The following is a 23,843-nucleotide window of genomic DNA, read 5'->3' as shown; positions in this document are numbered from 1 at the left end:
CCACCCGATAATCTATCCTTTCTATCCTCCCTTGTCTTTCCTTACAACCTTGTTGAACTCTTTCCACCATTTCTTTCTTCTTCCCCTCCTTCCGTTTCATTCAAGTCAGTCCATCATTTTTTCCTCCTTATTTGAACATGCGAGGACCTCTGTTGGTCACTATTGTGTAATACATCTTTTACATGAGTGTCTGTGTGTGCGTGTTGGGGCGTGTGTTTGTGTGTGTGTGTGTGTGGGGGGGGGGGGGTGTGCGTGTGTCGGAAGAAGGCTGAGGGAGGGCTTCCTCTGTGGTTGGCATCCCCGAGTGTATCGGGAAAAAACAGAATGAAGGGTGTGTTTGTGTGTTTGAAGAAAAATGAAGTCTTCGCGTCTTTGGCGCGATATAAATAAAATTGAATTTAAACGATGGTGATGATGATGATGGTGTTTGCGCCACACCACATCTGCACGCCTTTGCTCCACAGGTGCAAACAGTGCGTGTACACGTGCTGGCATGCGTGCGCATGACCACAACGCACACACACATGAACACCTGTGGCATGGCAAACATATGATAGGAGGAAAAGCAGCAGTGCTCTCAGCTTCCTGTGCATGATTTTACAATACAGGACAATTGTATTATTGCAGTGACTATTTGTTTTGGGTCCAGGATCTTAATGCAGTTTAGATTTAATGAATATTTTGTATGTGTATGCATGTGTTTGAGAATGTTGGACAAAGTCTTTTTACGTCATTTTCTGTTGCTAAGATTTTTGGGGGGCGTGGGGTGGAGGAATCTTTATTACCTTTAGGGTCAATTTAATGCGCAATTTGTTTTCTCCATCTCAGTGCGCGTGTGTCTCATGATGTCTAAAAGACTAAAAACAACACGGTGTCAGTCATAATTAGAGTTATCGTCTTTGTAATGTATATGTGTATATTTTTTGCATCTTTTTTGTGGCTAACGCATACACACACGAGCAAACCACGAAATGTCTTTTCTGCACGTCTATAATGTGAAATAATGTCAAAACCGCACACCCTTTCACACCTTTCAGACCCTAACCTTTCCAGTCTTCCCTCACACACCCACACAACAACAACATGTGCACGCACACGCGCGCACACAAAAAATATTGTTAGCAAAATGACACAAAGGGCACCCAGTGAGTTCCCTCTGTGTGCCTTTAAATACAATAACATCGCTTAATATACTTTTTTTTTAACCTAAGAAATACAGTATACTGTTGTATATTTTGTGGTCCTTTGACAGCATGCTTTTGTGTGTCCTATTTATTATATACTACATATTTATTTTTCATATATTTTAATATAGTATATACATTAGGGCATTATAATGTAGTTGGAAGCAATTTTGAAAGTAAGTTTGCAAAAAAACCCACACTTCTTTATATCTATTTATTTATCTACATAACGGCTAGATACAGTAAGTTCAATGCTTAAGAAGTGCAGTCCACATGCACTGAAAGAAAATGGCATAATGAATTTACTCAATTTTATTTCGTCAAGTGGTTGCACAAAATAAAATCATCTGGATTCAGATACATTTTTTAAGTAGACGTATGGTCTTCTTAAAAATGTACCTTATAGGATTTTACTTGCAACCACTTGATGAAATAACATTTATTTAAAAAAATAAATAAATAAATAAATTCGACAAAACCTTTTTTTTGTGTGTTTACATATCATATTCATATTGTTTCATGACACATGAAAAGTTGAAGTGACAAAGCCATAGATTTGTTTAATTTCATTTAGAACTTACAGCAGGGGCGGAGCTGTTGGTGGGCTTGGGTTTGCCCACCCAGATTGACTCAGGTCCACGATGATTTTTCCCATTAGCCACGTTTTGGCTCCGCCACTGACTTACTGTCTTATTTTTGTGCCGCACGTGTTTGGTCGAATTTTGTGAAGTTGTCGTAGTGAACAAAACTGCAAGTCAAATTGTTCAGGAAGTTACTTTTATTATAGTGTGAGCTTAACCTATAAGGTTACATTATACATAACGTTTACATATAATAAATCTGATATTATTTATCATAATACAGATGAATTTATCGCTTGTGTTTGATTCAAAAAATACATGCGAAGAGGACCTTCAAAAAAATAATCGCATATTAAACATCTCAATATTAATATTGAGAGGGGGAAAAAAAATCACAATGAAATTATTTTCAAAATCGTTCAGCCCTACTTTATACCTATGTGCATGTGGTGTTCCTGCTCACATCATGAAGACCTTGCTTCACATCTGCGGGGGGGAAACACCATCTGCACCTGCCTTCCCCTTTGCTTCTTTTATCTGATTATCTGCATCCTGCTGCCAAAATATCACCCTGTAGCCTGCGCGCGCGTGTGAAGGCAGCTCACACACAAAAATGTGCAGTCGAAAGTATATGAAGGGTAAAATTAGCAAGAAAATGTCAGCAGGCCGTGTCACTTAAATCAGAGTGCACGCTGGAGCCTTTTTGTGACATTCAACTACGCGCACACAGCTGTGCCGCTTTGCGCACACAGCAATCTTTCATCGTAAATCATAACTGAGCCCTCCTTTTATGTTGCCGATTTAACATTTTTGAAGTATTTCAAATTCATTTGTTAAGTAGTATAATCTGTGAGTCAAAGATAAGAACATTATTACAAAGGTAGTAATGGCATGTAAGGGTTAAGAGCTATCATGAGTTGTTGGTCTTTGTGTGTGTGTGTGCATGTGTGTGAGTGTGCCACTGCTGTTTAATCACAGCCAAGTGAGAACAACTGTACTAGCACACCACCGCAAATCTTCAACGAGCAGAGAACACATGCACGGGCACATATACACCTCGACACACAAGCACTTACATGCTTTACTGTGTGTGCGTGTATAAGTTAAACCCAAAGAATTAGTAGTAGTAGTAAACTCACACATGCTCTTCACAATTTAAAGTGCCTCTAAATAACCCCAAATGAAGTTCAGGTGTTCTAGTTGACTTGAAAACACAACAACTGGACATCCCTCCTAAATTGATTACTTAAAATAAAATAGATATGTTTTTAAATGATCAGGTAGGCTCTCAAGGGGCCAACAGCAACATTAAAGGAGCTGCAGGAATTTCAGGCAAGTAATGGCTGTTTAGTAAACAATCTTTTTCATTTTTCTGGGCTATGGAGGAGGGTCCAAGGAGAAGCCTTATCGGCCAAAAAAATAAATAAAAATTGGAATCTCTCAAACATTTATCAAATGTGTTACGGTCTGATTATATTGATGCAGAACATTTTGGCCATAATTCCAAAAGGTATATTTGATGCAGACACAACACTGCTCATAAATTGAAGCATCATGTTTGAAGATGTTTTTTCTGGGGCCTCAGTTAAGGCGAAGGGAATTATGAACAGTTCCAAATTCTGGGTCACTCAATGACACTGGCGAGCTTGCTCTGAAGCCACTCCTTCCATGTCTCAGCCATGTGCTTAGAAACATTGAACTGTTGAAATATAAACCCTCATCCCAGTCTGAGGTCAACAGAGCTGCTATAAGCCACGACTCACACTCAGACGCTCACACCCAGACGAAACGGCTTCCGCTCCTGTTGTCACTCACTAGGCCACACCCCTTAAAGGCACACACCCAACACAACAATCCAGACATGACATTTTTACACAATATGGTGTATTTGACTTTTATTAAAATGGAAATTTGATTTGAAATATACCAATTTCAAAATTTGCCCAGAGGCATTTAGCTCACACCTAAAAATACGTTAAAAGTGTTAGCTCACTTTTACGGCGACCTTACGCAACCTCCGAGTAAAAGGGGGTAATTAAGCATCCGTGTGTGTGTCACATAGCTGCGACCTCTCACAGCATGGTGTTAGGTCTTCAGAGTCACAGCGCTATTGTGTCCCGACTTCTCAAGTTGCAGCCAGTCAATATTATGAAGCACACACACTCACACACATGCGCACACAAACTATTAGTCCAGGTGGCTACTATTGTCCGGTGAGGGAGGGGGGGGGAAGGTCATGGATCACTGCATGGGAACCAATTGGCGCTCCATTAGTGGTGCAATTGCATTTGGTATTAGCTCTTAAATGCGCATGCATGCACACACGCACAGATGCACACAGAGGTCCTTAATTAGCCTTATTTTGCAGAGAGGTTGCGCAAGTTCACCAAAAAAGTAAGTTTACACAGAGGTTGGATGTTTGAACACTTCTACTGGGGTGAGCACGTGTAGTGCGTAGCGGTGGTAGTGCTAATTTAGCTTACTGAATGCACAAATGAACCATTCCACATAGTGCTCATCGTTTGAGAAGATCACATCGCTGTCGTTCTTCATTTTGCAATTCATTACAATTATGTAGTCTTGAAAATCATGTAAACCCCCTTCCCAAAAAAATTTTCTTATTAAGCTAACAATTTTAAGCTTAAAGACGTGAATCGCTAAAATGAAACCGTTAGACTTCATGAAATACACATTCTAGCATTTTAACATCATACGGGTGTAAAAACAAATAAGCAAACAATAACACTTTCATTAACTTGGTGGTGGGCGTGTGCCTGTGAGTCCAGTCTCCTTACATGAACAGACGTCACTCTAGGTGGGTAGGATTTCGTCATGTTGCACTCAAAAATATACTTCTAAACAAATTTGCAATTCCAACCTTCTAGCGTCGTTTCAGCTCTCCTCCATGCTAATATTGACAAAGATGGGAGCTTTTCGCTAAGCAAACTATTAGAAGTCGCTAGAAGTATACATAATAGTTGTTACATCTTTAGATGCTCACTGAGCTGAAGTTTTGTGTGATGTCATACAAGATGTGTTTTTTGCCTGGTAACCAACAGCTCCAAGGTCACAAATATGCAAAGGAGTATGGTGGTCGTTGAGGGACAAGCAAGTTGTAGTTGAATTGAGTTTGTGTGTCATAGAATCAACATTGTCACCAGAGTCAATAATGTGTAACTAATAAAAATACTCCCCATCAATGAATTATTTTTGATGATTCATTGAGAATTATTGCAAGCCCAGAATTGAATTATCAGAATTATCAGGCAGATATTCTAACGATACAACTAACTGTGTTATTTTAAAATAAATAAATGAAATGTAATTAATACATAAATTGTAATGTCACTTTCCTAAAACAGCATTCTAAGTTTTTTAAAATGTTTTAATGTATTTTGTTTTTATGATTTTTGCCTTAATAATCACCTCATAGATGCTATCCATTAGCGTTTTAGTGATTCAAACATACATGCTAGCCGTTAGCTAGTCACAGAGCACACGCACAGACACAGTCACTCAGTGGGAACCGATCCCCGGCGAGTCTACCTCTACACCACCGGTGTCAAACTCATTTTTGTCGCGGGCCACATCGTAGTTCTGATTTCACTCGGAGGGCCGTTACGACTGTTAACCCGTGTAAATGTATGATCGCCTTATACACAACTCATTGATGGATCACTAGTTTTGAAGTCAGAAGCCAGTAAATGGTTTGTTCCACTATTTTTCAATGTATTTTAAAGGAAGGATTGGTAACAAATGCTTGAAATATCGAATATGTTGTGTTAACAGTGAAGACAATTAAAAAAAAAAAAAAATGCCAACACATGATTTGTCTTCGCGGGCCACATAAAATGATGTTGTGGGCCGGATCTAGCTCCCAGGCCTTGAGTTTGACACATCTGCTCTACACCATCTGCAACCCAGAGACATTGTTTTTAACCTAAAAAAATATTCAACAAACGGTGATAAATCTCCAATATGTGTTTCCACGAAAAAACAGAGACTGGCTTCCCATCAAAACATAAAAAAAAAAAAAAAAAGAAAAATTACATTGCTGCTACTACTACTACTACTACTACTACTACTACTACTACGAAGAAGAATGCAATTCTAGCCCTCAAAGGAAATTATTAATAAATATTCAGGTTTTGTTCCAGTTTCTTGTTTTTTCAGATTTTTTTTAATTAACCTAGATCATTATTGAATGTATATATATATATATATATATATATATATATATATATATATATATATATATATATATATATATATATATATATTTTTTTTTTTTTTTTTTTAACTATTAAAAAGGAAGTCGAATTGAAAAAGAAACAAAGCTCGAGCTGCCTTACTGCACTTGGCCTACCAGGGGGCGACAGAGTAGTGGGTATGTCAGCCTGAGGCCCCGCCCACCGGGTTTGGATAAAACGAGTACACAGCCCCCGGAGCCCCTCAGAAGAGAGACAGCAGGACAGTAAGGACGTAGCAGAACATAGGAAGGAAACCTCACACAAAAGACACTCCGCTGGACTTTGTTTACCTCCTCTTACATACTTTTCAACGCGGATTGTTCTGCACAACTCTGAGGATTTATTCGGACTTTTCTCACAGGAACTATTTCACTGGATTCACTGGCGGTTTTGTCGCTATTGTTGTTATTAATTGAAAAACATACAATTTACGTGTTCGCCGAGCCGGCCGTCATGTGTAACCACTGACATGCAAAGGTGAGTCCGAACGGAGTGCGAACGGTGCTAAACATGCCATATTTATTGCTTTTTGTAAGTTTTCCAAAGTCACGATTGCCTCGGGGATTGCCGGCGCGATCCAGTCAGCTGTCACGCCGCGTCGAAGCCAGACAACACATTTACAAATATAATTGCTCACAAAGGACCTTTATACAGTTAAACGCCACGTTCAGCGTTAAGCGTTTTTTTTTTTAATATCCCAAAAAGTCTTTTTTTAAAAATAGTGTAGGGACTTGCTGTCCCCCCCCCCCCCCACTGAATTATTCCCTCCATTAAGTGTTCAAGTTCTGCACTAAAGGGATTGAAGAGCGCTATGATTAAGCAAAACAAAAAGTTGATGTTTTTAATAGTATTTGATCTCCTCGAGTTCACGGCCCCTCCGCCCTCGTTTTTCTTTAGTGGTGTGACGCCACGGGTCGGACCAGACTGGTTTACCTGGATGTTTTTCGAAATGGTGAGGATAATAATAACAATAAAAACAGCAAGGGAGCTAACAGGCCGATGCCGCTTTTCGGTGCGCACAAGGAGGAGACTCCAGTGCGCGCATTTGCCTGCTGAGGGCGCGCACGCCTCACATGCAGACCAGGACGTACGCGCGCACGCTATAAGAATAAAGTCATGTAGCATCAATAAAAAAAAATTAATAGTGACAATTTCAATGTTGACATGATTGGACAATGTTATGTCGCCACATTGTTATTATTGTGCAAAGCCGGTGTTTAATCGTCGAAAGTTGGCTCTATTGTGCGCAAAGTCCAAAAATAACTCAAATGAAATCATAATAAAATGAGAATTAACATGCGTTGAATGTGTCGGCACCCGGGAGAGTCTTTGTGGCTGCGCGCCGAGGAAGTCGCTTTCAGTCTGGACAAACAGGAAGAGATACGTTTTTCCACCCCCTACTAATATATAAATAGATAAATAATGCCATTTACTTTCCAGTTTTATTCACGCGTAAAAGCTTGAAAATAATCGATTGAGAGATTCGCTGCATGTTTGTGGTGGGTATAGGGTTAATAAGAAGCGGCTTCTGTGATAGGTTTTTTTCCCCCGCTGACCATGTTCGCATGTGACGCAGTTCGAAAGTGTGCTTCCTTCACGCGCGAAGCTCGACAAAGTTCCAAAGAAAGAAGAAAAAGAAAGTTTAAAACTTTGCACCGGCGCCGGTTCGGACGCCGTGGAGCTCGAGTTGCAATTCTGCAGGGCGATGGTAATGCGCTCAAATTCCATTCGGTGGTTAAAAAAAAAAAAAAAAAAAAAAAGTAGAATCCGATCGAAGGTGTAAAGACACGCCACAGAGGAGTAGGGCAAAGCCGCAGTAGTCGAATAGTTGAAGCAACGCGCATTGACGGTGCCGTTGCGTTGACCTCCGCAGATTCCATGGGAACGCAGTGACCACAGAAGCGAGCGCAGGACGTCCGCGGCCGCAGCCGAGCGAGAGCCGCAGAGAGCAGCAGGGCTCCGGCGTCTGTTGGCCTGACATCGAGGGAGGCGGCGCAGGAGGAGCAACCGCAGCTGGCACTCCGGGCTGGCCGTCCCGCCGCCGGAGCAGCGTCTCCCCACTGCTCTCCCCGGAGCGCCGCGGCGTGTTCGAGACCAGAACAATCTTCCACTTTCCCTACCGGCGCTCGTCCAGCGGATACTTCTCCGTCGAAGGCGACTCTCTGCCGAGCTCGCCGCTCTCGCCGCGCGCCTCCGCCTCCACGCAGACACCCAGCCCCCCCGCCCAGGCCCTGCAGCACGCCCTGGTGCGCGTCGCTGAGGTGGCGCGTTACCAGAGAGCCGGTGAGCACACACGCAGACGCACACGCACACGCACCCGCACGCACGCACACGGAAAGCGAGTGTGTTCACGCGAGCAGGTTCTGTGTGTAAACAATCTCTTGTGCGAGTGCAGCTGCGGCTTTTAAAGCCAATGACACACACTGAAGGTCGTCAGTCTGAGACCACTGGAAATAGCTCGTGCATTATAACATTAAGTATTAGAACCATGTTAACTCGCGCAGAAGCAGCTGATGCATGTGGTGATATTTAACTACGATGTGGGTGTCAAACTCAAACATGAAACTACAACATATGAGTCACAACAGATTTCTCTCTCGTCCTCAAAGATGTCAACTCATCGACTCACGATGGCGCTGACAAAGGACAGGGAAAGTTGACAGGAACGAGACGGACCCACACTAAAGTAAAAAAAAAAAAAAAACACAAGAAGTATCATGACGCAACTGTACAACAATAACATAACACAATTATACCAAGTAGTTCATGTTTTTCTTTCTGGCAAATAACACAATTTGAAATACATTTTTAGCTAGCACAAAGGCACAGACATGCTCAGATTCCTCTGTTTTTTCAGGTACTTGTTGCTAGGCAGAAATTGCAGCGCTGTTTTCTGGGACACATGGGACAGGTGCCACACAGAAGAGGAAGGACGGGGAGAGTTGGCAGGGACACTAGTTGCCAGGCCGAATTTGTGGGCCACACACAAGTCATGGTCGAAATGCTATTTCCTGGGGAACTTGTGGCAGTGGGCTGAGCTGCACCACACAGAAGAGAAAGGAAAGGGAGAGTTGGCAGGGACAACAAGAGCTGTAATCAAAGTCAGATAAAAAAAAAAGTTCCATCGTGAAGTTTGACAAATGCGATCTAAATTCTTCCTAGTTCGGAGAGGTGGATTGGTTAGGTTACTTTTCCTGATGCGGATTGGTTATGTTACTTTTCTGGGTATTTTTCCACAGTCACTTGCTGCTAGGCAGAATTCGTTGATCGTACTCAGCTGAAAAAAAATGACAAGAGTTAGCAGAAACTCCATCACACAAAGAAATATCTTACAGAGTTTATTGTAAACGTGTGCGATTGAATTTTAGCAAAGCTAAGTGGATCAACAGATTTAGTTGAATTCTTTTTCCTTGTCACTCGTTGCTAGGCAGAAATCGTATGGGGAAAAAAATGAGCTGACTGTACCTAATGGTGTAAACCAGGCCAAATAGGTTCTTTCTATAATGTTTAACAACAATAACTGCAGAAAACATGTATTAATGTGAACAGAACTGTACCGTACGTGTAAATGGGGTTAAGTCACTCCTTATGCTTTACAATTTGTAACAATATGAGCTCTCTGCCATCTTTTATAACACAGGGCATATTTTTCCCAGAACTACATTTTAAATTGTGGTGCCCCCCGTCTGGGATGAAATACAAAAGGCGCTTTCAGCATCTTATTATTAGCTTTCTCTTCACCAAGTGCCTCTTATTTTTGACCGTAAACATCATAACCTCCAGCCACGGGACACCAAAGCGCTCCTTTTTTGTTACGTAAGTGCTACTTTGATTTGTCACCCACTTTTAGCCACCGCAATGTTCTGACGCTTGTTTTGGTAACAAACGAGCCACGCCGTGGGACAAAACAGGCAGTAACGACCAGCGCTAATCCCCTCGCGGTGTTTGTTCAGACACATAAACAACAATGAACTCACGCTGCACGGAATCCTATTTTGTCCTCAAATCGAATATTTTGGTGACCTCATTTGGCCTCGCAGGATGGGAAAGGTATTGGATATTGGGAAACATTGTGTTAGATTTCTGTCTGTCTGCCTGTAATTTGCTTATGTAGAGGAATGGGAATGCACAATACTGCCGCCTACAGGATTGGAGTGGAAAAGTAATTTATTGAGCTAATGTTGAGCTTTTCTATTTTTCACCTTTAACATTAATTACTAATACAGTATATGTCTCACAGTAGTATACTAGCTGCTAAACAGGAAGAGAGGAATTTAGCACTATCTACCAAAAATGCTTCCAACTTCAGGATAGAAGTGCAACAGCATCTTATAAATGTTTCAAAAAAATGAAGATAATCCTGTGCTGTTTTTTTTATAAATCATCTTAAACATTCGTTATTCGTTAAAATATACAACTATCATGAGCTGCTTTTTGTCTTTAACGTGTATGACTACAATAGCAATGCACATCTAATGCGAGTAAATTAGACGCTAAGCTAGCTCAACTAACGATTGTTACAAAATTTACGACCCTCCTGAGCAGTTTTGTTTCGTACATCTTTAACATTTACTTGTGACAATCCTAAACTGGGTTTTTGTTATCTAACCTTTATTAACAACATGTTAAAATATACGTACCTCCAAAGGTGTTGAACGAGCTGTTAGCTAGCCACCTACATGACTACAGTGCAACAGCATCGCCCGCAACTTAGAATTTTTCGAAAATGTTTAACAATCTTGAGCGATTTGTATTTATTTTGTCTTTTTAAACGAAGCTAAAATCTGCATTTTATTGTCCGAAACTTGCGGCTATTCTTGGAATTGACTCTGCTGAGTTCTTATCTTTTGCAAAGCAAGAACGGTCGATATGTGTTTGTATCTATGACAATTATGCAGGTTTAGAGTCAAAATCTCAGCAATTCTGTTTTTTTCATCCACTCTTTATCAGTACAGGACAGATAGTAGGAGTCTAAACATGGTTCATTAAGACCTCTGGGCTTTAGCATGCTTTATATTTGTGAGTTTGTGGCAGTCAAAACAGTCCTGCTGGTCTTTTGTGAGGCGCAGACATGGGTCATTCAGCAGCATCCATCTGATAACACTAAACTAACACACACATACACAGTAATTCTAAGGATGGGTCGCTGGGTTGTCTCCGTCACAGAGCTCAACCGTGACCGGCTTCGGATCCGTTCGGGACTTCCAAAGGCGACAACTTCCTTCCATCAAGTCGGCTCTTCCCCTTCTTGTTTTGATTTACTGAGCCGACGCTCCGCTTCAGTCATGTAATTACTGGCCGGGACCCGTCCGTCTTCCCTCACTTTTGATGAATGGCAGCGTCACGGCGGGATGGCGCGGGGCTAATTGGCCGAGCTCTCACGATAATATTTAGCGAGCGCTTTTATGATCGCATTAGTGGTGAAGTGTTTTGCTTTTGCTTCCAGGAAGCTCTGCCAGGCCCTCTATCGCCAGGCTTGGCCACGCAGCGGGGGACATGCAGGCCGTGGAGATTGGACAAGCGCTTCGACGTATCGGAGATGACTACAATGACTACATACTAAGGGTATGGATAAGAGTCTTATTCCACATGAACACATTTACTGCTGCATATTAAGAACAGGGAACCTCTGTTTATTGTGGGGGATATGTTCAAGACCCCCCTGGGATGTGGGGGGGATTAAAAAGGGCAAACTTATTAAAACACACGTTTTAAGGTTTTCCTTGCTGCCTGTTGTTACTCTCACAAAATGGCAAAATCGTATAACATCACTTTGAAAAAAGGGAAAGAAGACTACTCTCGCTTGCACAGTTCTCCAAATGGCCTCAAGATATAATTTGTCCACTGTTATACTGTACATTTAAACAACAAAATATTCCCCCAAACCATATCATTTCGTCTAGTCTGCTAGCTTAATGCTAACATATGATGGGAAGCGAGCTAAGAAAAATGAGCATGTATGTTATTGTACTTGCTAACGTCAAACACCTCACTGACCAAGTAACGCAATGTTAAAACATTTTTTAAATAATAGTTTTGCCCCTTCCACATACTTTAAACACATTTAAACGTTTTAAAGAATACTAATGGGTCTTTTCTCACCCTCTTGCTGTAACTTTCGCTCTGCAATAAAACCCATCTAATTTCACCTTAAAGTCCACTAGCTTAATGCTAACACTTAATGTGGAGATAATGGAAATTAACATAGATGTTACTGTCATTACAAACCACTGCTACGTTATCACAAACGGAGCAGCAACACAAACAAACAGAGCATCCGACATAACCATGAATAAAAAATAGTCGTGCAAAAATGTCTTTAAAATTCACAATTTTGGCTCACAGATCCTCCGTTTGACTACAAAATGACATTTTCTTACTGTAGTTAATGTTACCATAAGGTTAAACATCATCAAGTCAAAGCTTGCCATGTTGTAAACTTGATCGAAGGCAGAATGAGTGTATTTCATGCATGGCTCCCGTTTTAGTTGGGCATTATTTCTGCACGTTGCATCATCGCCGCATCTCTTCCTGGCGGCTTCGACTCCGTTTAATCTCGTCAGAGTGTTCCAAAGCTGCACTCGCGAGCCTCCTCGCGTGGAGTTTTTTCTGAGACGTTGCTCTAAAGCCCGTCATTAACACAGCTTACTTAGTAACTCCCCCGTCTTTATTGTGAGTCAATTACTGCATTTGCGTATGCCCGCCGGGCCTTCAGACGTGCACGTAAAAGTGGATTTTAACGATTAAGCGCAGTATTTAGATGCGTTCAGATTGTTGACGACTCCGCTCTTGCTTGGCCAAGATTAAAAAAAACTGCAGAGGAAGCCGGCGGGAGGCTGGAGAAGAGTGCGATAACGTGATAAGTAGCCGCTATGACTCAACAATTATTCACATGACTGAGGAAGTTAGAAAGAGAAGAAGGTGTGTGTGTGTGTGAGCGTGTGTGTGTCTTGATGGCATGAGCCTCCCTGTGAACTTAAGCACAGAATTGTTCCAAAAGTGTGCACACGTGTTTTATTAGAACAATGAGCAGGCCTGAGAAAGAAAAAAGAGGAAGGCGGAGTTTGGTTCCCTGTTCTTGTGCCAGGTGTCACTTTTATCACGAGACGCAATTAAGGTATTGCAATGCCCTCGCGTGTGGGCAAGGAGAGACACATTATACACCAAAATTGTGTCTTCTTTTTGGAAAGCAAACAATGCAGACAAGTGGAACTTAATAACGCGGCAGATAAAATATGCATCTCCAATAGTATTTCTTCTTTTTAGGAAAGAACCACCTGTAATTAAAAAAAAAAAAAAAAACATGACAGCTGAAGTATTTTCTTTTTGATTTCATATTAAAAGATAGCTTAAGTATTTTCTTTTTGGGAAAGTGTAACATCAATAGTAAGTCTTTTTGGGGGGGTGGGGGAGGGGGAGGGATGTACAGAGGTGTAACTTAATGCATAAAAGAAAGTTAAGTGCAACATTAGTACTATTTCTTCTTTTAAGGAAACAAGAAATGCAGACAACTTTAATTAAAAAACATGACCGCTTAAGGGTTTTCTTTTAAAGAAAGTATAGCATCAACAGTTTGTCTTCTTTTTAGGAAATTACCAATTCACATAAGTATAATTTAATAATACCTGACAGCTTAAGTATTTTCTTTTTAGGAAAGTGCAAGATTCTCCTTCTTGGGAAACGAACAGTGCAGACAGATGTAATTTAATGACAAACATCTTAAATCTCTTCTTTTTAGGAAAGCGCAACTGCTTGAACAGTCTGAATTATTAAGAACTAAAAACAACAATGACACTTTATGACACGACTACTCTTCTAGTTTTAATTCTATAAAAAAACTCAAAAAGCTCAAGTTCAATGCATCTGTTTTTTGTCGTTGTTTTGGGGATTGCAGCTATCATTTTAATTTAGCTGAACTCTCTCACACCAAGTGGTGCTTGTGTCATGCCTTAATATTCGTAACTTGGGAATGCGACAGTACATATTTGCGCTTCCCTTAAATAGCCACCTGGACGACTGGACTAATTAAAGCTCATTTGTGCAAATTGAAATTAAACAAACTTTCCGTGCATGCAAAAATTCTGGGGTGTCCTTGAAAGCATCTGCATGTCTGCACTGTGTGTCTGTTGGATTTATGCATTGTGTGCTTGTTTTCAGACATCAGTAAACGCTGTCTGGCGTGTGTGTGTCCGTATGTGTGTGTCAGGGGCCGGTATCCGTGACAGGCTAGATACATTATTGCTCAGCCTTGCGGTTAAAGGGCTCTCGGTGAGTAAAGGCACAAGGTCTAATTATCCTGCCAAAACACACACACACACACTTCAGCAGAGGCTATTACACACTGTGTCGTCTTTCAGTGGGAGTGCTTGCGGACAAAAATAACTCAGAGGAACATTGCGCACCCGTCGGGTGTCAACGGCTGCGCGTTGTTGGCGTGTCAAAGACAAAAGGGGGGTGTTGGACAAGGTGTTTTTTACTCTGGATGAACCCAAAGAGTTAAGCATACTGTATATCGTTGGTGTCGGGTCAAAACCTTATAAATCACGTTATTGTGAAGTTCATATTTTTTCAAAAAGCCCCCAAAATACTATTGGTCAGTCCACATGCATGGGTGTTGTTTTTTATTTTTCTTATTGATCAATCTAAAGTGTTGAAAATGGCTTGGGCCTCTTACAATTTTAATTGAATGTTTTTTCATATTTAAAAGATTATATTTTTTGTATAAATGATTTTATTTTAAATGTTTATATTCATTTCCATTATTTTGTATATAATTTTTTTTTAGGATTTTTTAAGTTTGTATATTTAAATTCCCAAATTATCCCATATGCACAGCAAACCTCAAATAAACCACTAAAATCCTCATTGAATTGCATCATAAAACAAACTAAAGTACCAATGCCGCCACCATACATAGATATACTGACATGCTAATTTTGCTAGCCTGTGTGCTAGCTTGGCTAGCCCCTCTCAATTGTTGTAACATTAAAACATTTCTACAAAAATATGCATACTAAAACTAAAAAAAAACCCAGTAAAAGTTCACATTAAATTGCCTCATAAAGCAAAATAAAGTATAGCGATAGTATAGACTAGAGATAGTGATGTGCCAATTTAGCTGGACAACTTGCTAACTTGGCTAGCCCATCGGAATGTTCCGAACTCATGTTTCCTTGCTGACATCATGTAGTAATTCCTTAGACCATGAACTAGTTAAGTGAGCTAGCGTACCATTCATTCTGCTCAAAGATACGGTTATGTTCAAACATTTTACCCAGAAAAAAGTTTCAAAAGTGCTCCAAAGCAGAGAAACAGTGACAGCCAGGAAAAGAAATACAGTAAAATAACATAATATTAGCCTTTTAGCATATAGCGCATCCAGAAGTTAATCATAGTGCTCCACATTTTATGTAACAGCCCCATTCCAAAATGGAATACATTCATACAGCACCCCATAATGACAATGTGAAAAACGTTTTTGTTTAGTTTTTTTGCAGATTTAAAAAAAACAACAACAAAAAAAAAACACGTACATAAGTGTTCACAGCCTTTGCCAAGAAAGCTCAAAATTTAGGTGTAACATGTTTCCACTGATCTTCCTTAACTCATTAGCTGCCAGATATTTTCAAATGAAATCAATGTAGACAGACATCCTGGATCGAAACCTGCTCACACCAGTTTGAGGTCAGGACCTCAAGTTGAAGTGAAGTTTTACTTTCCAACAGGACAACTAAACACACAGCCAAGACAATGAAGGAGTGGCTTCAGTACAACGATGTGAATGTCCTTGAGTGGCCCAGCCAGCCAGAGCCCAAATTTGAATCTGATTGAACATCTCTGGAGTGATCCAAAAATGTCTGTACACCAAGCTCCTCGTTCAACCTAATGGCGCAGAAGAAGTGCTACAAAGAGGAATGAGAAAAGCTGCCCCAAAAATACTGAAGGCATTATATTCAAAAAGACTTGAGGCTGTCAGTACTGCCATAAGTGCATCAGCAAAGTATTGAGTTAAGGCTGTGAAAACCTACGCACGTGTGGTTTCTTAGTTTTTTTTATTTTTAATATATTTGCACAACAACAACAAAAAAAAAACGTTTTTCATGTTGTCATTATGGGTTTTTGTGTGTAGAATCTTGAGGGAACAAAATGAATTCATCCCATTTTGGGATGAGGCTGTAACATAAAACATGGAAAGTGTTAAGCACTTTGAATACTTTCAGTTTGGACTGTATTTGCCAAAGCCATTTGAATTTACTGTCAGATTATCAGTTAAAAAAAAAAAAAATGCCACTGTGCTTGCTTATTAATGTTTGAATATATTCCTCAGTCATCCAGGTCATGGTATTCCACAAAGGTTAAATTGAGGCAACTGAACTCTTTTTTTTTTTTTTTTTTTTTTTTTTGCAAAGTGTTTTGTTTTTTTTCTTGTTTTGAAACCGTTCAAATATGACTAAGGCAACTGTGTTATTAGGCTAACGATAACAAAGCCTGAGCCAGTTTCTCTTTTCTGTGTGTGCGTGCGCACGCCTTTTAAGTGTAGCCCTGTTCACTGAGCTATTTTTGGGAGGCAGCATAGTAAGTTGCGGCTAGACAACAAAATCACATGAGCTGTTTTGTAACGGCTGGCTGCAATGTTTCTACCAGACAGACACAGATCAATAACAACAGAAAGGAAAGTAGAACCAAATAAAGCCAGAATCGACATTTTTAGAGGTGAACGTACTAATATGCGTAGGAAGGGGGAAAACGACACACCAGTTGGGTGACCAAACTCACTCTTGTGTTTGCTTTATCGATTACTGCAGTTTCTGCAGTTACACGTGGACACAATGAAGCAACAATTGATCGCAACCCTCCCTCAAGGCGCGACAAAACGTTCTGCAATTTGAACCTCGTGAACCCACTCTCTGTAATAAAAGCAACAGATGTTACCCATCAGCAAAACTGCGGAATGATTGACAGACATGGCTCCGTCACGATGATAGGTTGTGGTCTAACCTGTAGAGATCCAATACAAAATTGTCTGCATAGCCAACCCGTTGTTTACGATACCAATTGAGGTTGATGGACCATAAAAGTTGTGCAACAAAACAATCGAATTCCAATAATAATCTCATTCTGCAGCACTTGAGTTACTTGAGTTCTACAATGTCTACTTTGGTGGTCCACAATATAGCATCTTGGCTAACATTGCGGGTCAAAGTTGAGCGTTTAATGTTGCGTTATTAGCATTTAGCATTCATAGGTTTGACTTAGCATTAGCTTACTGTTCATCAGCAAGGCCGGATACGCACAGTATGTGGATACACTTCCAAGGGTACGATACATTTCCTCCATAACGTGATTAACTCAAATTACACTACGATTCACTTCAAATGCGTTGTGCTACGATTCACTCACTACGATATGATTCACTGCACTTACTATGTGATGTAATACAAATCGTTCCAATTGCCATGCGTTACGATTCACAGACGATGCAATCTCATACAATTCACTCCAATTAGGACACAATATGATTTACTCTGATTACGATGCGGTATGATTCAAACCGATTGTCACGTGGTGCAATTCATTACAGGTACAACACGATTCAGTCCAACTACTGCGCTAAATGATTTGATTCACTTCAGTTACGATACAAAACGGTTCGCTTCATTTTGGCTGCAATGCGATAGGATTCACTCCCATTCCGATACGATACCATTTGATTTACAATACAAATAAAGCCACAGTGCGATACGATTGGGTCCAGTGACAATGCAATGTGACTCACTCCAATTAGGACACAATTACTATACGGCACGATACGAATAACACCGGTTACGATACAACACACTCCAACAATGATCTGATATGATTTTCCATGCGATATGATTCACACCAAGATCCATACACTCCAGTTCTGATCCGATTTTGTTTACCATGCAAAAATAACTAACTAATTATATGCCATTTACCGTGCATTACAATTCACTCCAATTACAATACGATACATTTCACATAACACGACACGATGACAACAAAACAAGATTTGGCCATCAACCTCACAAATATGATTTGAATACATCACAAATGACATTTACGACAGATTTGTACATTTACAGGCTCTTTTAGTACCAGTTAAAAGTTGATGTTTGAATTCAAACACTGTTCCTCACCTCTTGTCTAGTGATCATGAAACGATTGACTGGTCTCTTGGGTGTCAGATATTTGCAGTCAGGTCAAAGGGATGGTGTACAGGAAAAGCTGGAAAAGCCTCTTGGTCTGGCCTGTATGTGTGCAACTTGGGTCACATGCAGAATTACAAGACGATATGATTCATAACCGGGAAAACCAGTCTTTCCCCCTCACCTGTTTCCTGTCCTGGCGTTAGTGTGCTGTGTGGGCTTCGCTTTACTTTTCCTACCCAGCTTTGGATATCCCCCTCTCTGGCTCGATCGCCTGCCACTCCGGCTCTTGTTGGTGTTTTACAATCCATCCGGGCCAGGCTCCATCAGAAAGGCGTGAGGCCAGGACAGGACGTCGTCCTGCCAACGCAAATAAACTCCAATTTCCTACGCCAGTAAATAATACGTTTCAGACAGACTGCGAGGGGTTCATCTTAAAACATGTATTTAAGTGAGCTACGGAGGCAGAACTTGAACATTGAGGCGAAAGCAAACTTCACTGAAACACAATACATGTGGCAGTGAGTTGTTTTTGTTGTTTTGCTATTTGCAATGACATCACCGTCCAATGAAAAGAATGAATGTCCAATTCTTGACGTTTTCTTACCATCAAAAAACATTACAAATGATAGAATAGCTTGACCCGCCTACAGGTTGACAAATAGTGAACTCATCCTTTAAGGGTTAGTAGTAGGGTTAGTAGTTTATAAAAATACAGTATTTTTTTAAATCATTTTAACACCCAAAAGTTTTTCATATTGGATATTTGTCAATGCCGTAAATGCATGTAAAAATGTTAAAAAAAAAAATGTAAACATTTTTTAGGTAAAAAATGTATGTACAGTATATGCTTTTTTTTCCATTTTGCATTATGTCCTGTCACATGAAAAAGATGAGTGGACAATCAAATTTTTCAGTTAAAAATTAGTCAATACATTTGAGAATGTAATATACTGCTTTAAGTAATTAAACTGTAGACTCGCCTGTATCTTTGCCAAACAGTGAGCCTAAAACCTTGCCGTACAGCTTTTGGTAATTATGAATGGGAGTCGATAATTATTTAATTAGGTCTTAGTATACGTGGAACTTGTGTAGCTAAAATTCCCCTAGTCATTGGAGTTGTGATATTCTTTATTAACTTCCCAAGTGTGCGTGACTCTTGACCCAACAACTTTTCCGAGTCCTGGTGGTGGTTTCTTGAGAGGATATCCCATCTACTGCTGCAGGAGTGAGAAATGAATGGTGATGTGGATGCGGGCCAAAGCGTGGGGTTGCTGACTGAAGGGATAAAGAGAAGAAAGAAAGTCAGGCCAAACCAAAACACCTGCTATGATCACAACCAGTGCCAAGTGTGTTGAGTGGGAGATGTGTGGTTACGTTTACCAGTGATCCGGTCTGTGGTGTGTAGAGGCGAAAGAATGTGGCTCGGTTTTCCACAGTCTATTGATGATAGATGTTTTAATATTTAGTGAAAGATTTAGTGGGATAGAAACAGATTGTGTTGCATTGTGCTATTGTTAAAAACTAATAAGTCATGGTTGCATATTGGAAAAAGATGTTTTAAAAAAAAAAAAAAAAATCTGACCTAAAACAAAGAAATGTTTTTGTTGTATATCAGATTACAAATAAAAATGATTTGATATCATACAAATATGAATAAATATGAAGTATTTGACACCTGGTGAGTCTTAAAAAGGTTGTTGACAACTATACTTACCTGAGCCAGTGGAGCAGCTCACGTTGCCACTTGGATTGGAACGCATTATCAGTTTAGCAACAGGCTAAATTAGCCACATTCATTCATGGGAATTTCAACCTAACATATCAAAAAAGTGTCATCGGACTAATGTGGTAAATAACCAAGATTAGTATGTCCCTAAATCAACAGTTGCCATTAGGAATAATCATGATGTAATCATCACATGGTATGATTAGTGCTTCTCACCCAACAAAACAAAACAAAACTGTCTGGTTTGATAACCAGCTATGTAGCTAATAACACCGTTTAAGATAGGAAGAGGAAGTAGTTTCTAGCCAAAGTCAACAGTAGCAGGCTAAAACAAAATTAATGATGCTGCAGTCAGCATCACAAAACATTTAGCCAACTGGTTTTCGATCAGAATTTCTAACTTAACATAACAAAATAAATGCCTAGTTTGTTAACAACTAATTGAGCTCGTAGCACTTGTTTATTTAGGGCAGGGCTGTCAAACAAATTTTTGTCGCGGGCCACATCGTAGTTATGGTTTCTTTTGGAGGGCCATTATGACTGTGATCCCAAATACATATAAGATCACCTCATATTACATACATACACAACAAATTGATTAATAACTACTGGTAGTTTTGAAATCAGAAGCCAGTAAAAACTGTTCAAATTTGATTATATTTACTTAAAAAGGGGGTTGTTGAGAAAATATGCTTGCAATTTTTCAGTTTTTAAAGGTGAAGATAATTTGAAATTTTGGTGTTTTAGCAAGAAACATGAAGTCTATGTACATAATTTGCTTTCACGGGCCACATAAAATGATGTGGTGAGCCGGATCTGGCCCCCGGGCCTGGAGTTTGACACCTGTGATTTAGGGTGATAAGATTTGGATGTATTCTCTTGACAAAATCAACAATCTCCAGCAGAAATGACATTTCTGCTGTAATCATCGACTTGTGTGATTTACTTACTTTGTATCAGAAATTTTAACCTACCAGAAAAAAGTTCCTCATCGGCAGCTAATGTAGCTAACAAAAACGTCAATTATTTACCAAATTGAAGTTAAGATTAGCATGTTGCCATCAGAAACAATAATAATGTTGTGATCTCCACAATGTATAATTCATTTGCTTTCTAGCATCAATTCTAATCTAAAATTTGAAACACTGCGTAGTCAGCAGACTAATTTAGTTGACAGGGAAGCTAAGAAGTTAAGATTAGCAAGGAGCTTCTAGCCAAAATCATCAGTCACCGGCAGAAACAATAATTATGCTGCAGTCACTGTTATGCGTGATTAATTAGTTTTCTACCAAAACGTTTGCCCTAAAATGAAAATTGCTGGGGCTAGGGAGACTACCTAGTTTGTCAAAAACGAATGGAGCTAACACCACCTGTTATCTAGCAGGCTAAGATTAGCATGTTGGCTTCGGGGCAAAATCTACACAAACAAGCAACAAGACATCTCTTCTGTCTTAAAACAAACAAGCGTCTGTTGAAAAATGAGCAAAATGAGTAATTTGGTGGTACATAGAAACCATCTCCAAGGTAAACTTCATTACTGACATAAGGCTAAGACAAGTATCCTACGGGGAGTGACATCATCATGGGGTGCTATTTCAGACACAGCTAACGGGGCCTTTCTATATTTGTATGCTTGACTTTTATGTTTTATGTGTTTTTAATTACAGCAATGACTCTGGGATTTATTGTGTGTTATTGTGTTGGTGCTAAAGTGCATTCACACGTTATTCTTAACAAGAAAAAAAAAAACTACAGTATATATTTACAATTATTCCGCCAAATTTGGTCAACATATTCTCAAAATTCAGGACATCCGAGCTACTACTTAAAATTCCCAGTTTTCCCAGAATTCACCCCATAGAGACATTCATGTGAATGAGACATTGAACCAAAAAAAAAGATCCCAATCTTTTCCATTCCAAACTACAACTGTTTAGCAACTTCAAAAAGCTCAGCTCATTCACGACATCTTGAACTATTCCCATGACCAGAATTCCCAAATTCCACAATTAAATTACTAAAGTAAAACATTTTAACTAATTAACACCTCATTTCTTGATTCAAAATCTTCCAAGGTCAAAAAAAGTATCAGCTCATTTAAGAAAGTCTTAAACTACTCCCATTCCCCCAATTTTCCACCATAATACTTCCAAATGAAAACATATTTTACACAAATACCTCCTCCTTCCACATTTGACAGATTCAAACTATTCCACCTTCAAACCGTTGAGCTCATTCAGGATATCTTAGGAATTATTCCCTAGCCCAGAACTTCCCAATTTTCACAATTGAATTCCAAGTCTAATGCTCTAAATTCAACATAATTCCAGCACTAGAGTTTGTCTTAATCTTTTTAGCATTCCCTTGAAATTAATCCAAAATCACGTTCTGTAGTTTGACATTATCATCTGTGTTTATACAGGGAGCGGGGCGCAGATGGGTAGCAGCCCATCAGAACCAGCTGCTGGTGCTGCACATCCACCAGGAACCCGCCTTCCTGATCTGCGTGGGCGCCCTGTTCCTCGTGATCGTATGGTACTTAGGCGGAGACCCCAACGGCCAGCTGAACCACACTCAGGGTTAGCTCGCAGAGGGGGGAGGAAAAAGATAAACCCAGCAGACGTAGCACAAGTCCCCAGCCCCGCCCACGGAGGATGACACCTGTGTGCCTTGTACATTCTCTAGTTAAATTCCTTTTGGTTTACTTGTTTCAGATATTGTTGTTGTTGTTGTTGTTGTTGTTGTTGTTCAGAAAGGTAACTGAGTCAACTCTGCAGACCCAGGGTTGTTAAATGATGTGTGGCTCCATGAATTCCCAAGACCAAAGGGATTTTTAAAACCTGTATTTTACCAAACTTCTAAGGCAGGATTTTACCATTTTTTTTTAATCCCTGAGCACCATCAAGAAAGTTTGTGGAATGAATCTTACTGGCACACCCCTTCCCGAACATTTTCAAAAGAATAAGAAAAAGAAAGAAGACTTTTTAAACCGTGCACCCTCTTCAACATGCCGTTGGAGTTAGCGCATCCCGTCTCCTGCCCTAAAAAAGAGCCAGAAGATGTTTACTCACAAACTTTCCCAAACTTAACTCCTGGCGGTGTCGTGATTTGCCAAAATTTAAACATTTAACATGCCAACCGAGGTGGCCCACCCCGTGGACACCCTAAAAAAGATGGCCAAGCTTACAGTATGTATATAAACGAACAAGGTCCTCCTTGGTGTGTAAAGATGAATTTACGAAAAAAGGTCTTATCCTCTATGCAAAACATTATCATCTCAAAGAGATGCTGGTGTTTATGTAACCACTAGAACCAAATCAGTTGACCACTTTTTGTCCCGTTTTGGTCCTAAACTGCTTTTTAGGACACCACTTTCCTTCTCCGTTCTCAGTTTCAGCCTGTGGACGTACAGTATCATCATCATCATCATCTGTCAGGCATCCGTCTCCATCCGTTTATTAGCGCAGTGATTCACAAGTCTGTGCTTGCCCGGCGGCTTTTCAAACACTCCCAGACAGAGATTTCTGAGCAGTAACTGAATGGTTAGCTAACACACCTGCTAGCACGCTACAAATACATTGATTGGTTGCTGAGAGTCAGTGGATTATGAGGTCCTGTAAAAAGCATTTTTATAGTTGAACCCCTTCCACTTACTTTAAACCCATTAAAACATATTAATGCACACCTCAAACAAACTTTTTAAAGTAGTTGTCTTTCTCTGTTGCTGTGAAGTAATGGGTGCCGATCGTCTGACACTTAGGGAGCGAAAAGAAAACATTTCGCACAGTTAAATAAGAGACAAAATGTGCTTGCTTCAAGTTGTTACTCACTCCGAGTTCAAATTACTGAAAAACTGAATCATGAGAAAAGAGAATTAAACGTCAAATGAAAAGTCTGCTATCTTAATGCTAAAATATCATACAAAACGC

General features: G+C 40.0%; 2 protein-coding genes across 3 annotated transcripts in view; one reads left to right on the top strand and one right to left on the bottom strand.

Moving 5' to 3' along the window:
* arhgef33 (Rho guanine nucleotide exchange factor (GEF) 33) overlaps positions 1-21,877 on the bottom strand; it is a 37,549-nt gene extending 15,672 nt beyond the window's left edge. The window contains exons 1-3 of one of the 2 annotated variants that reach the window (XM_086045996.1): positions 19,569-21,877; positions 18,370-19,463; positions 18,177-18,287 (exon numbers count right to left, since the gene is read on the bottom strand). The gene's annotated coding sequence lies outside the window, so the exon portion shown is untranslated. Of the gene's footprint in view, positions 1-18,176; positions 18,288-18,369 lie in introns of both variants that reach the window. The other variant, XM_086045997.1, reaches the window with a different exon arrangement.
* On the top strand, positions 6,234-22,989 carry bcl2l11 (BCL2 like 11). The gene is made up of 4 exons (XM_086045998.1): positions 6,234-6,492; positions 7,889-8,298; positions 11,462-11,580; positions 22,337-22,989. Exons 1-4 carry the CDS (start codon positions 6,485-6,487, stop codon positions 22,496-22,498), a joined length of 699 nt encoding a protein of 232 aa, XP_085902124.1. The 5' UTR covers positions 6,234-6,484; the 3' UTR covers positions 22,499-22,989.
* The last annotated feature ends 854 nt before the right edge of the window (positions 22,990-23,843 follow it).

The sequence above is a fragment of the Filicampus tigris genome, chromosome 11 (genome assembly GCF_054856515.1).
Source record: "Filicampus tigris isolate MCC_2025a chromosome 11, RoL_Ftig_1.0, whole genome shotgun sequence".
Classification (NCBI taxonomy): Eukaryota; Metazoa; Chordata; class Actinopteri; order Syngnathiformes; family Syngnathidae; genus Filicampus; species Filicampus tigris.
This window is presented reverse-complemented; position numbering and strand designations above follow the sequence as displayed.

Excerpts from the sequence above, each read along its gene's own strand:
- bcl2l11 (XM_086045998.1), top strand. Across the intron at positions 8,299-11,461 it reads GGCGCGTTACCAGAGAGCCG|GAAGCTCTGCCAGGCCCTCT; the intron begins GTGAGCACACAC and ends TTTTGCTTCCAG. Across the intron at positions 11,581-22,336 it reads ACAATGACTACATACTAAGG|GGAGCGGGGCGCAGATGGGT; the intron begins GTATGGATAAGA and ends GTGTTTATACAG.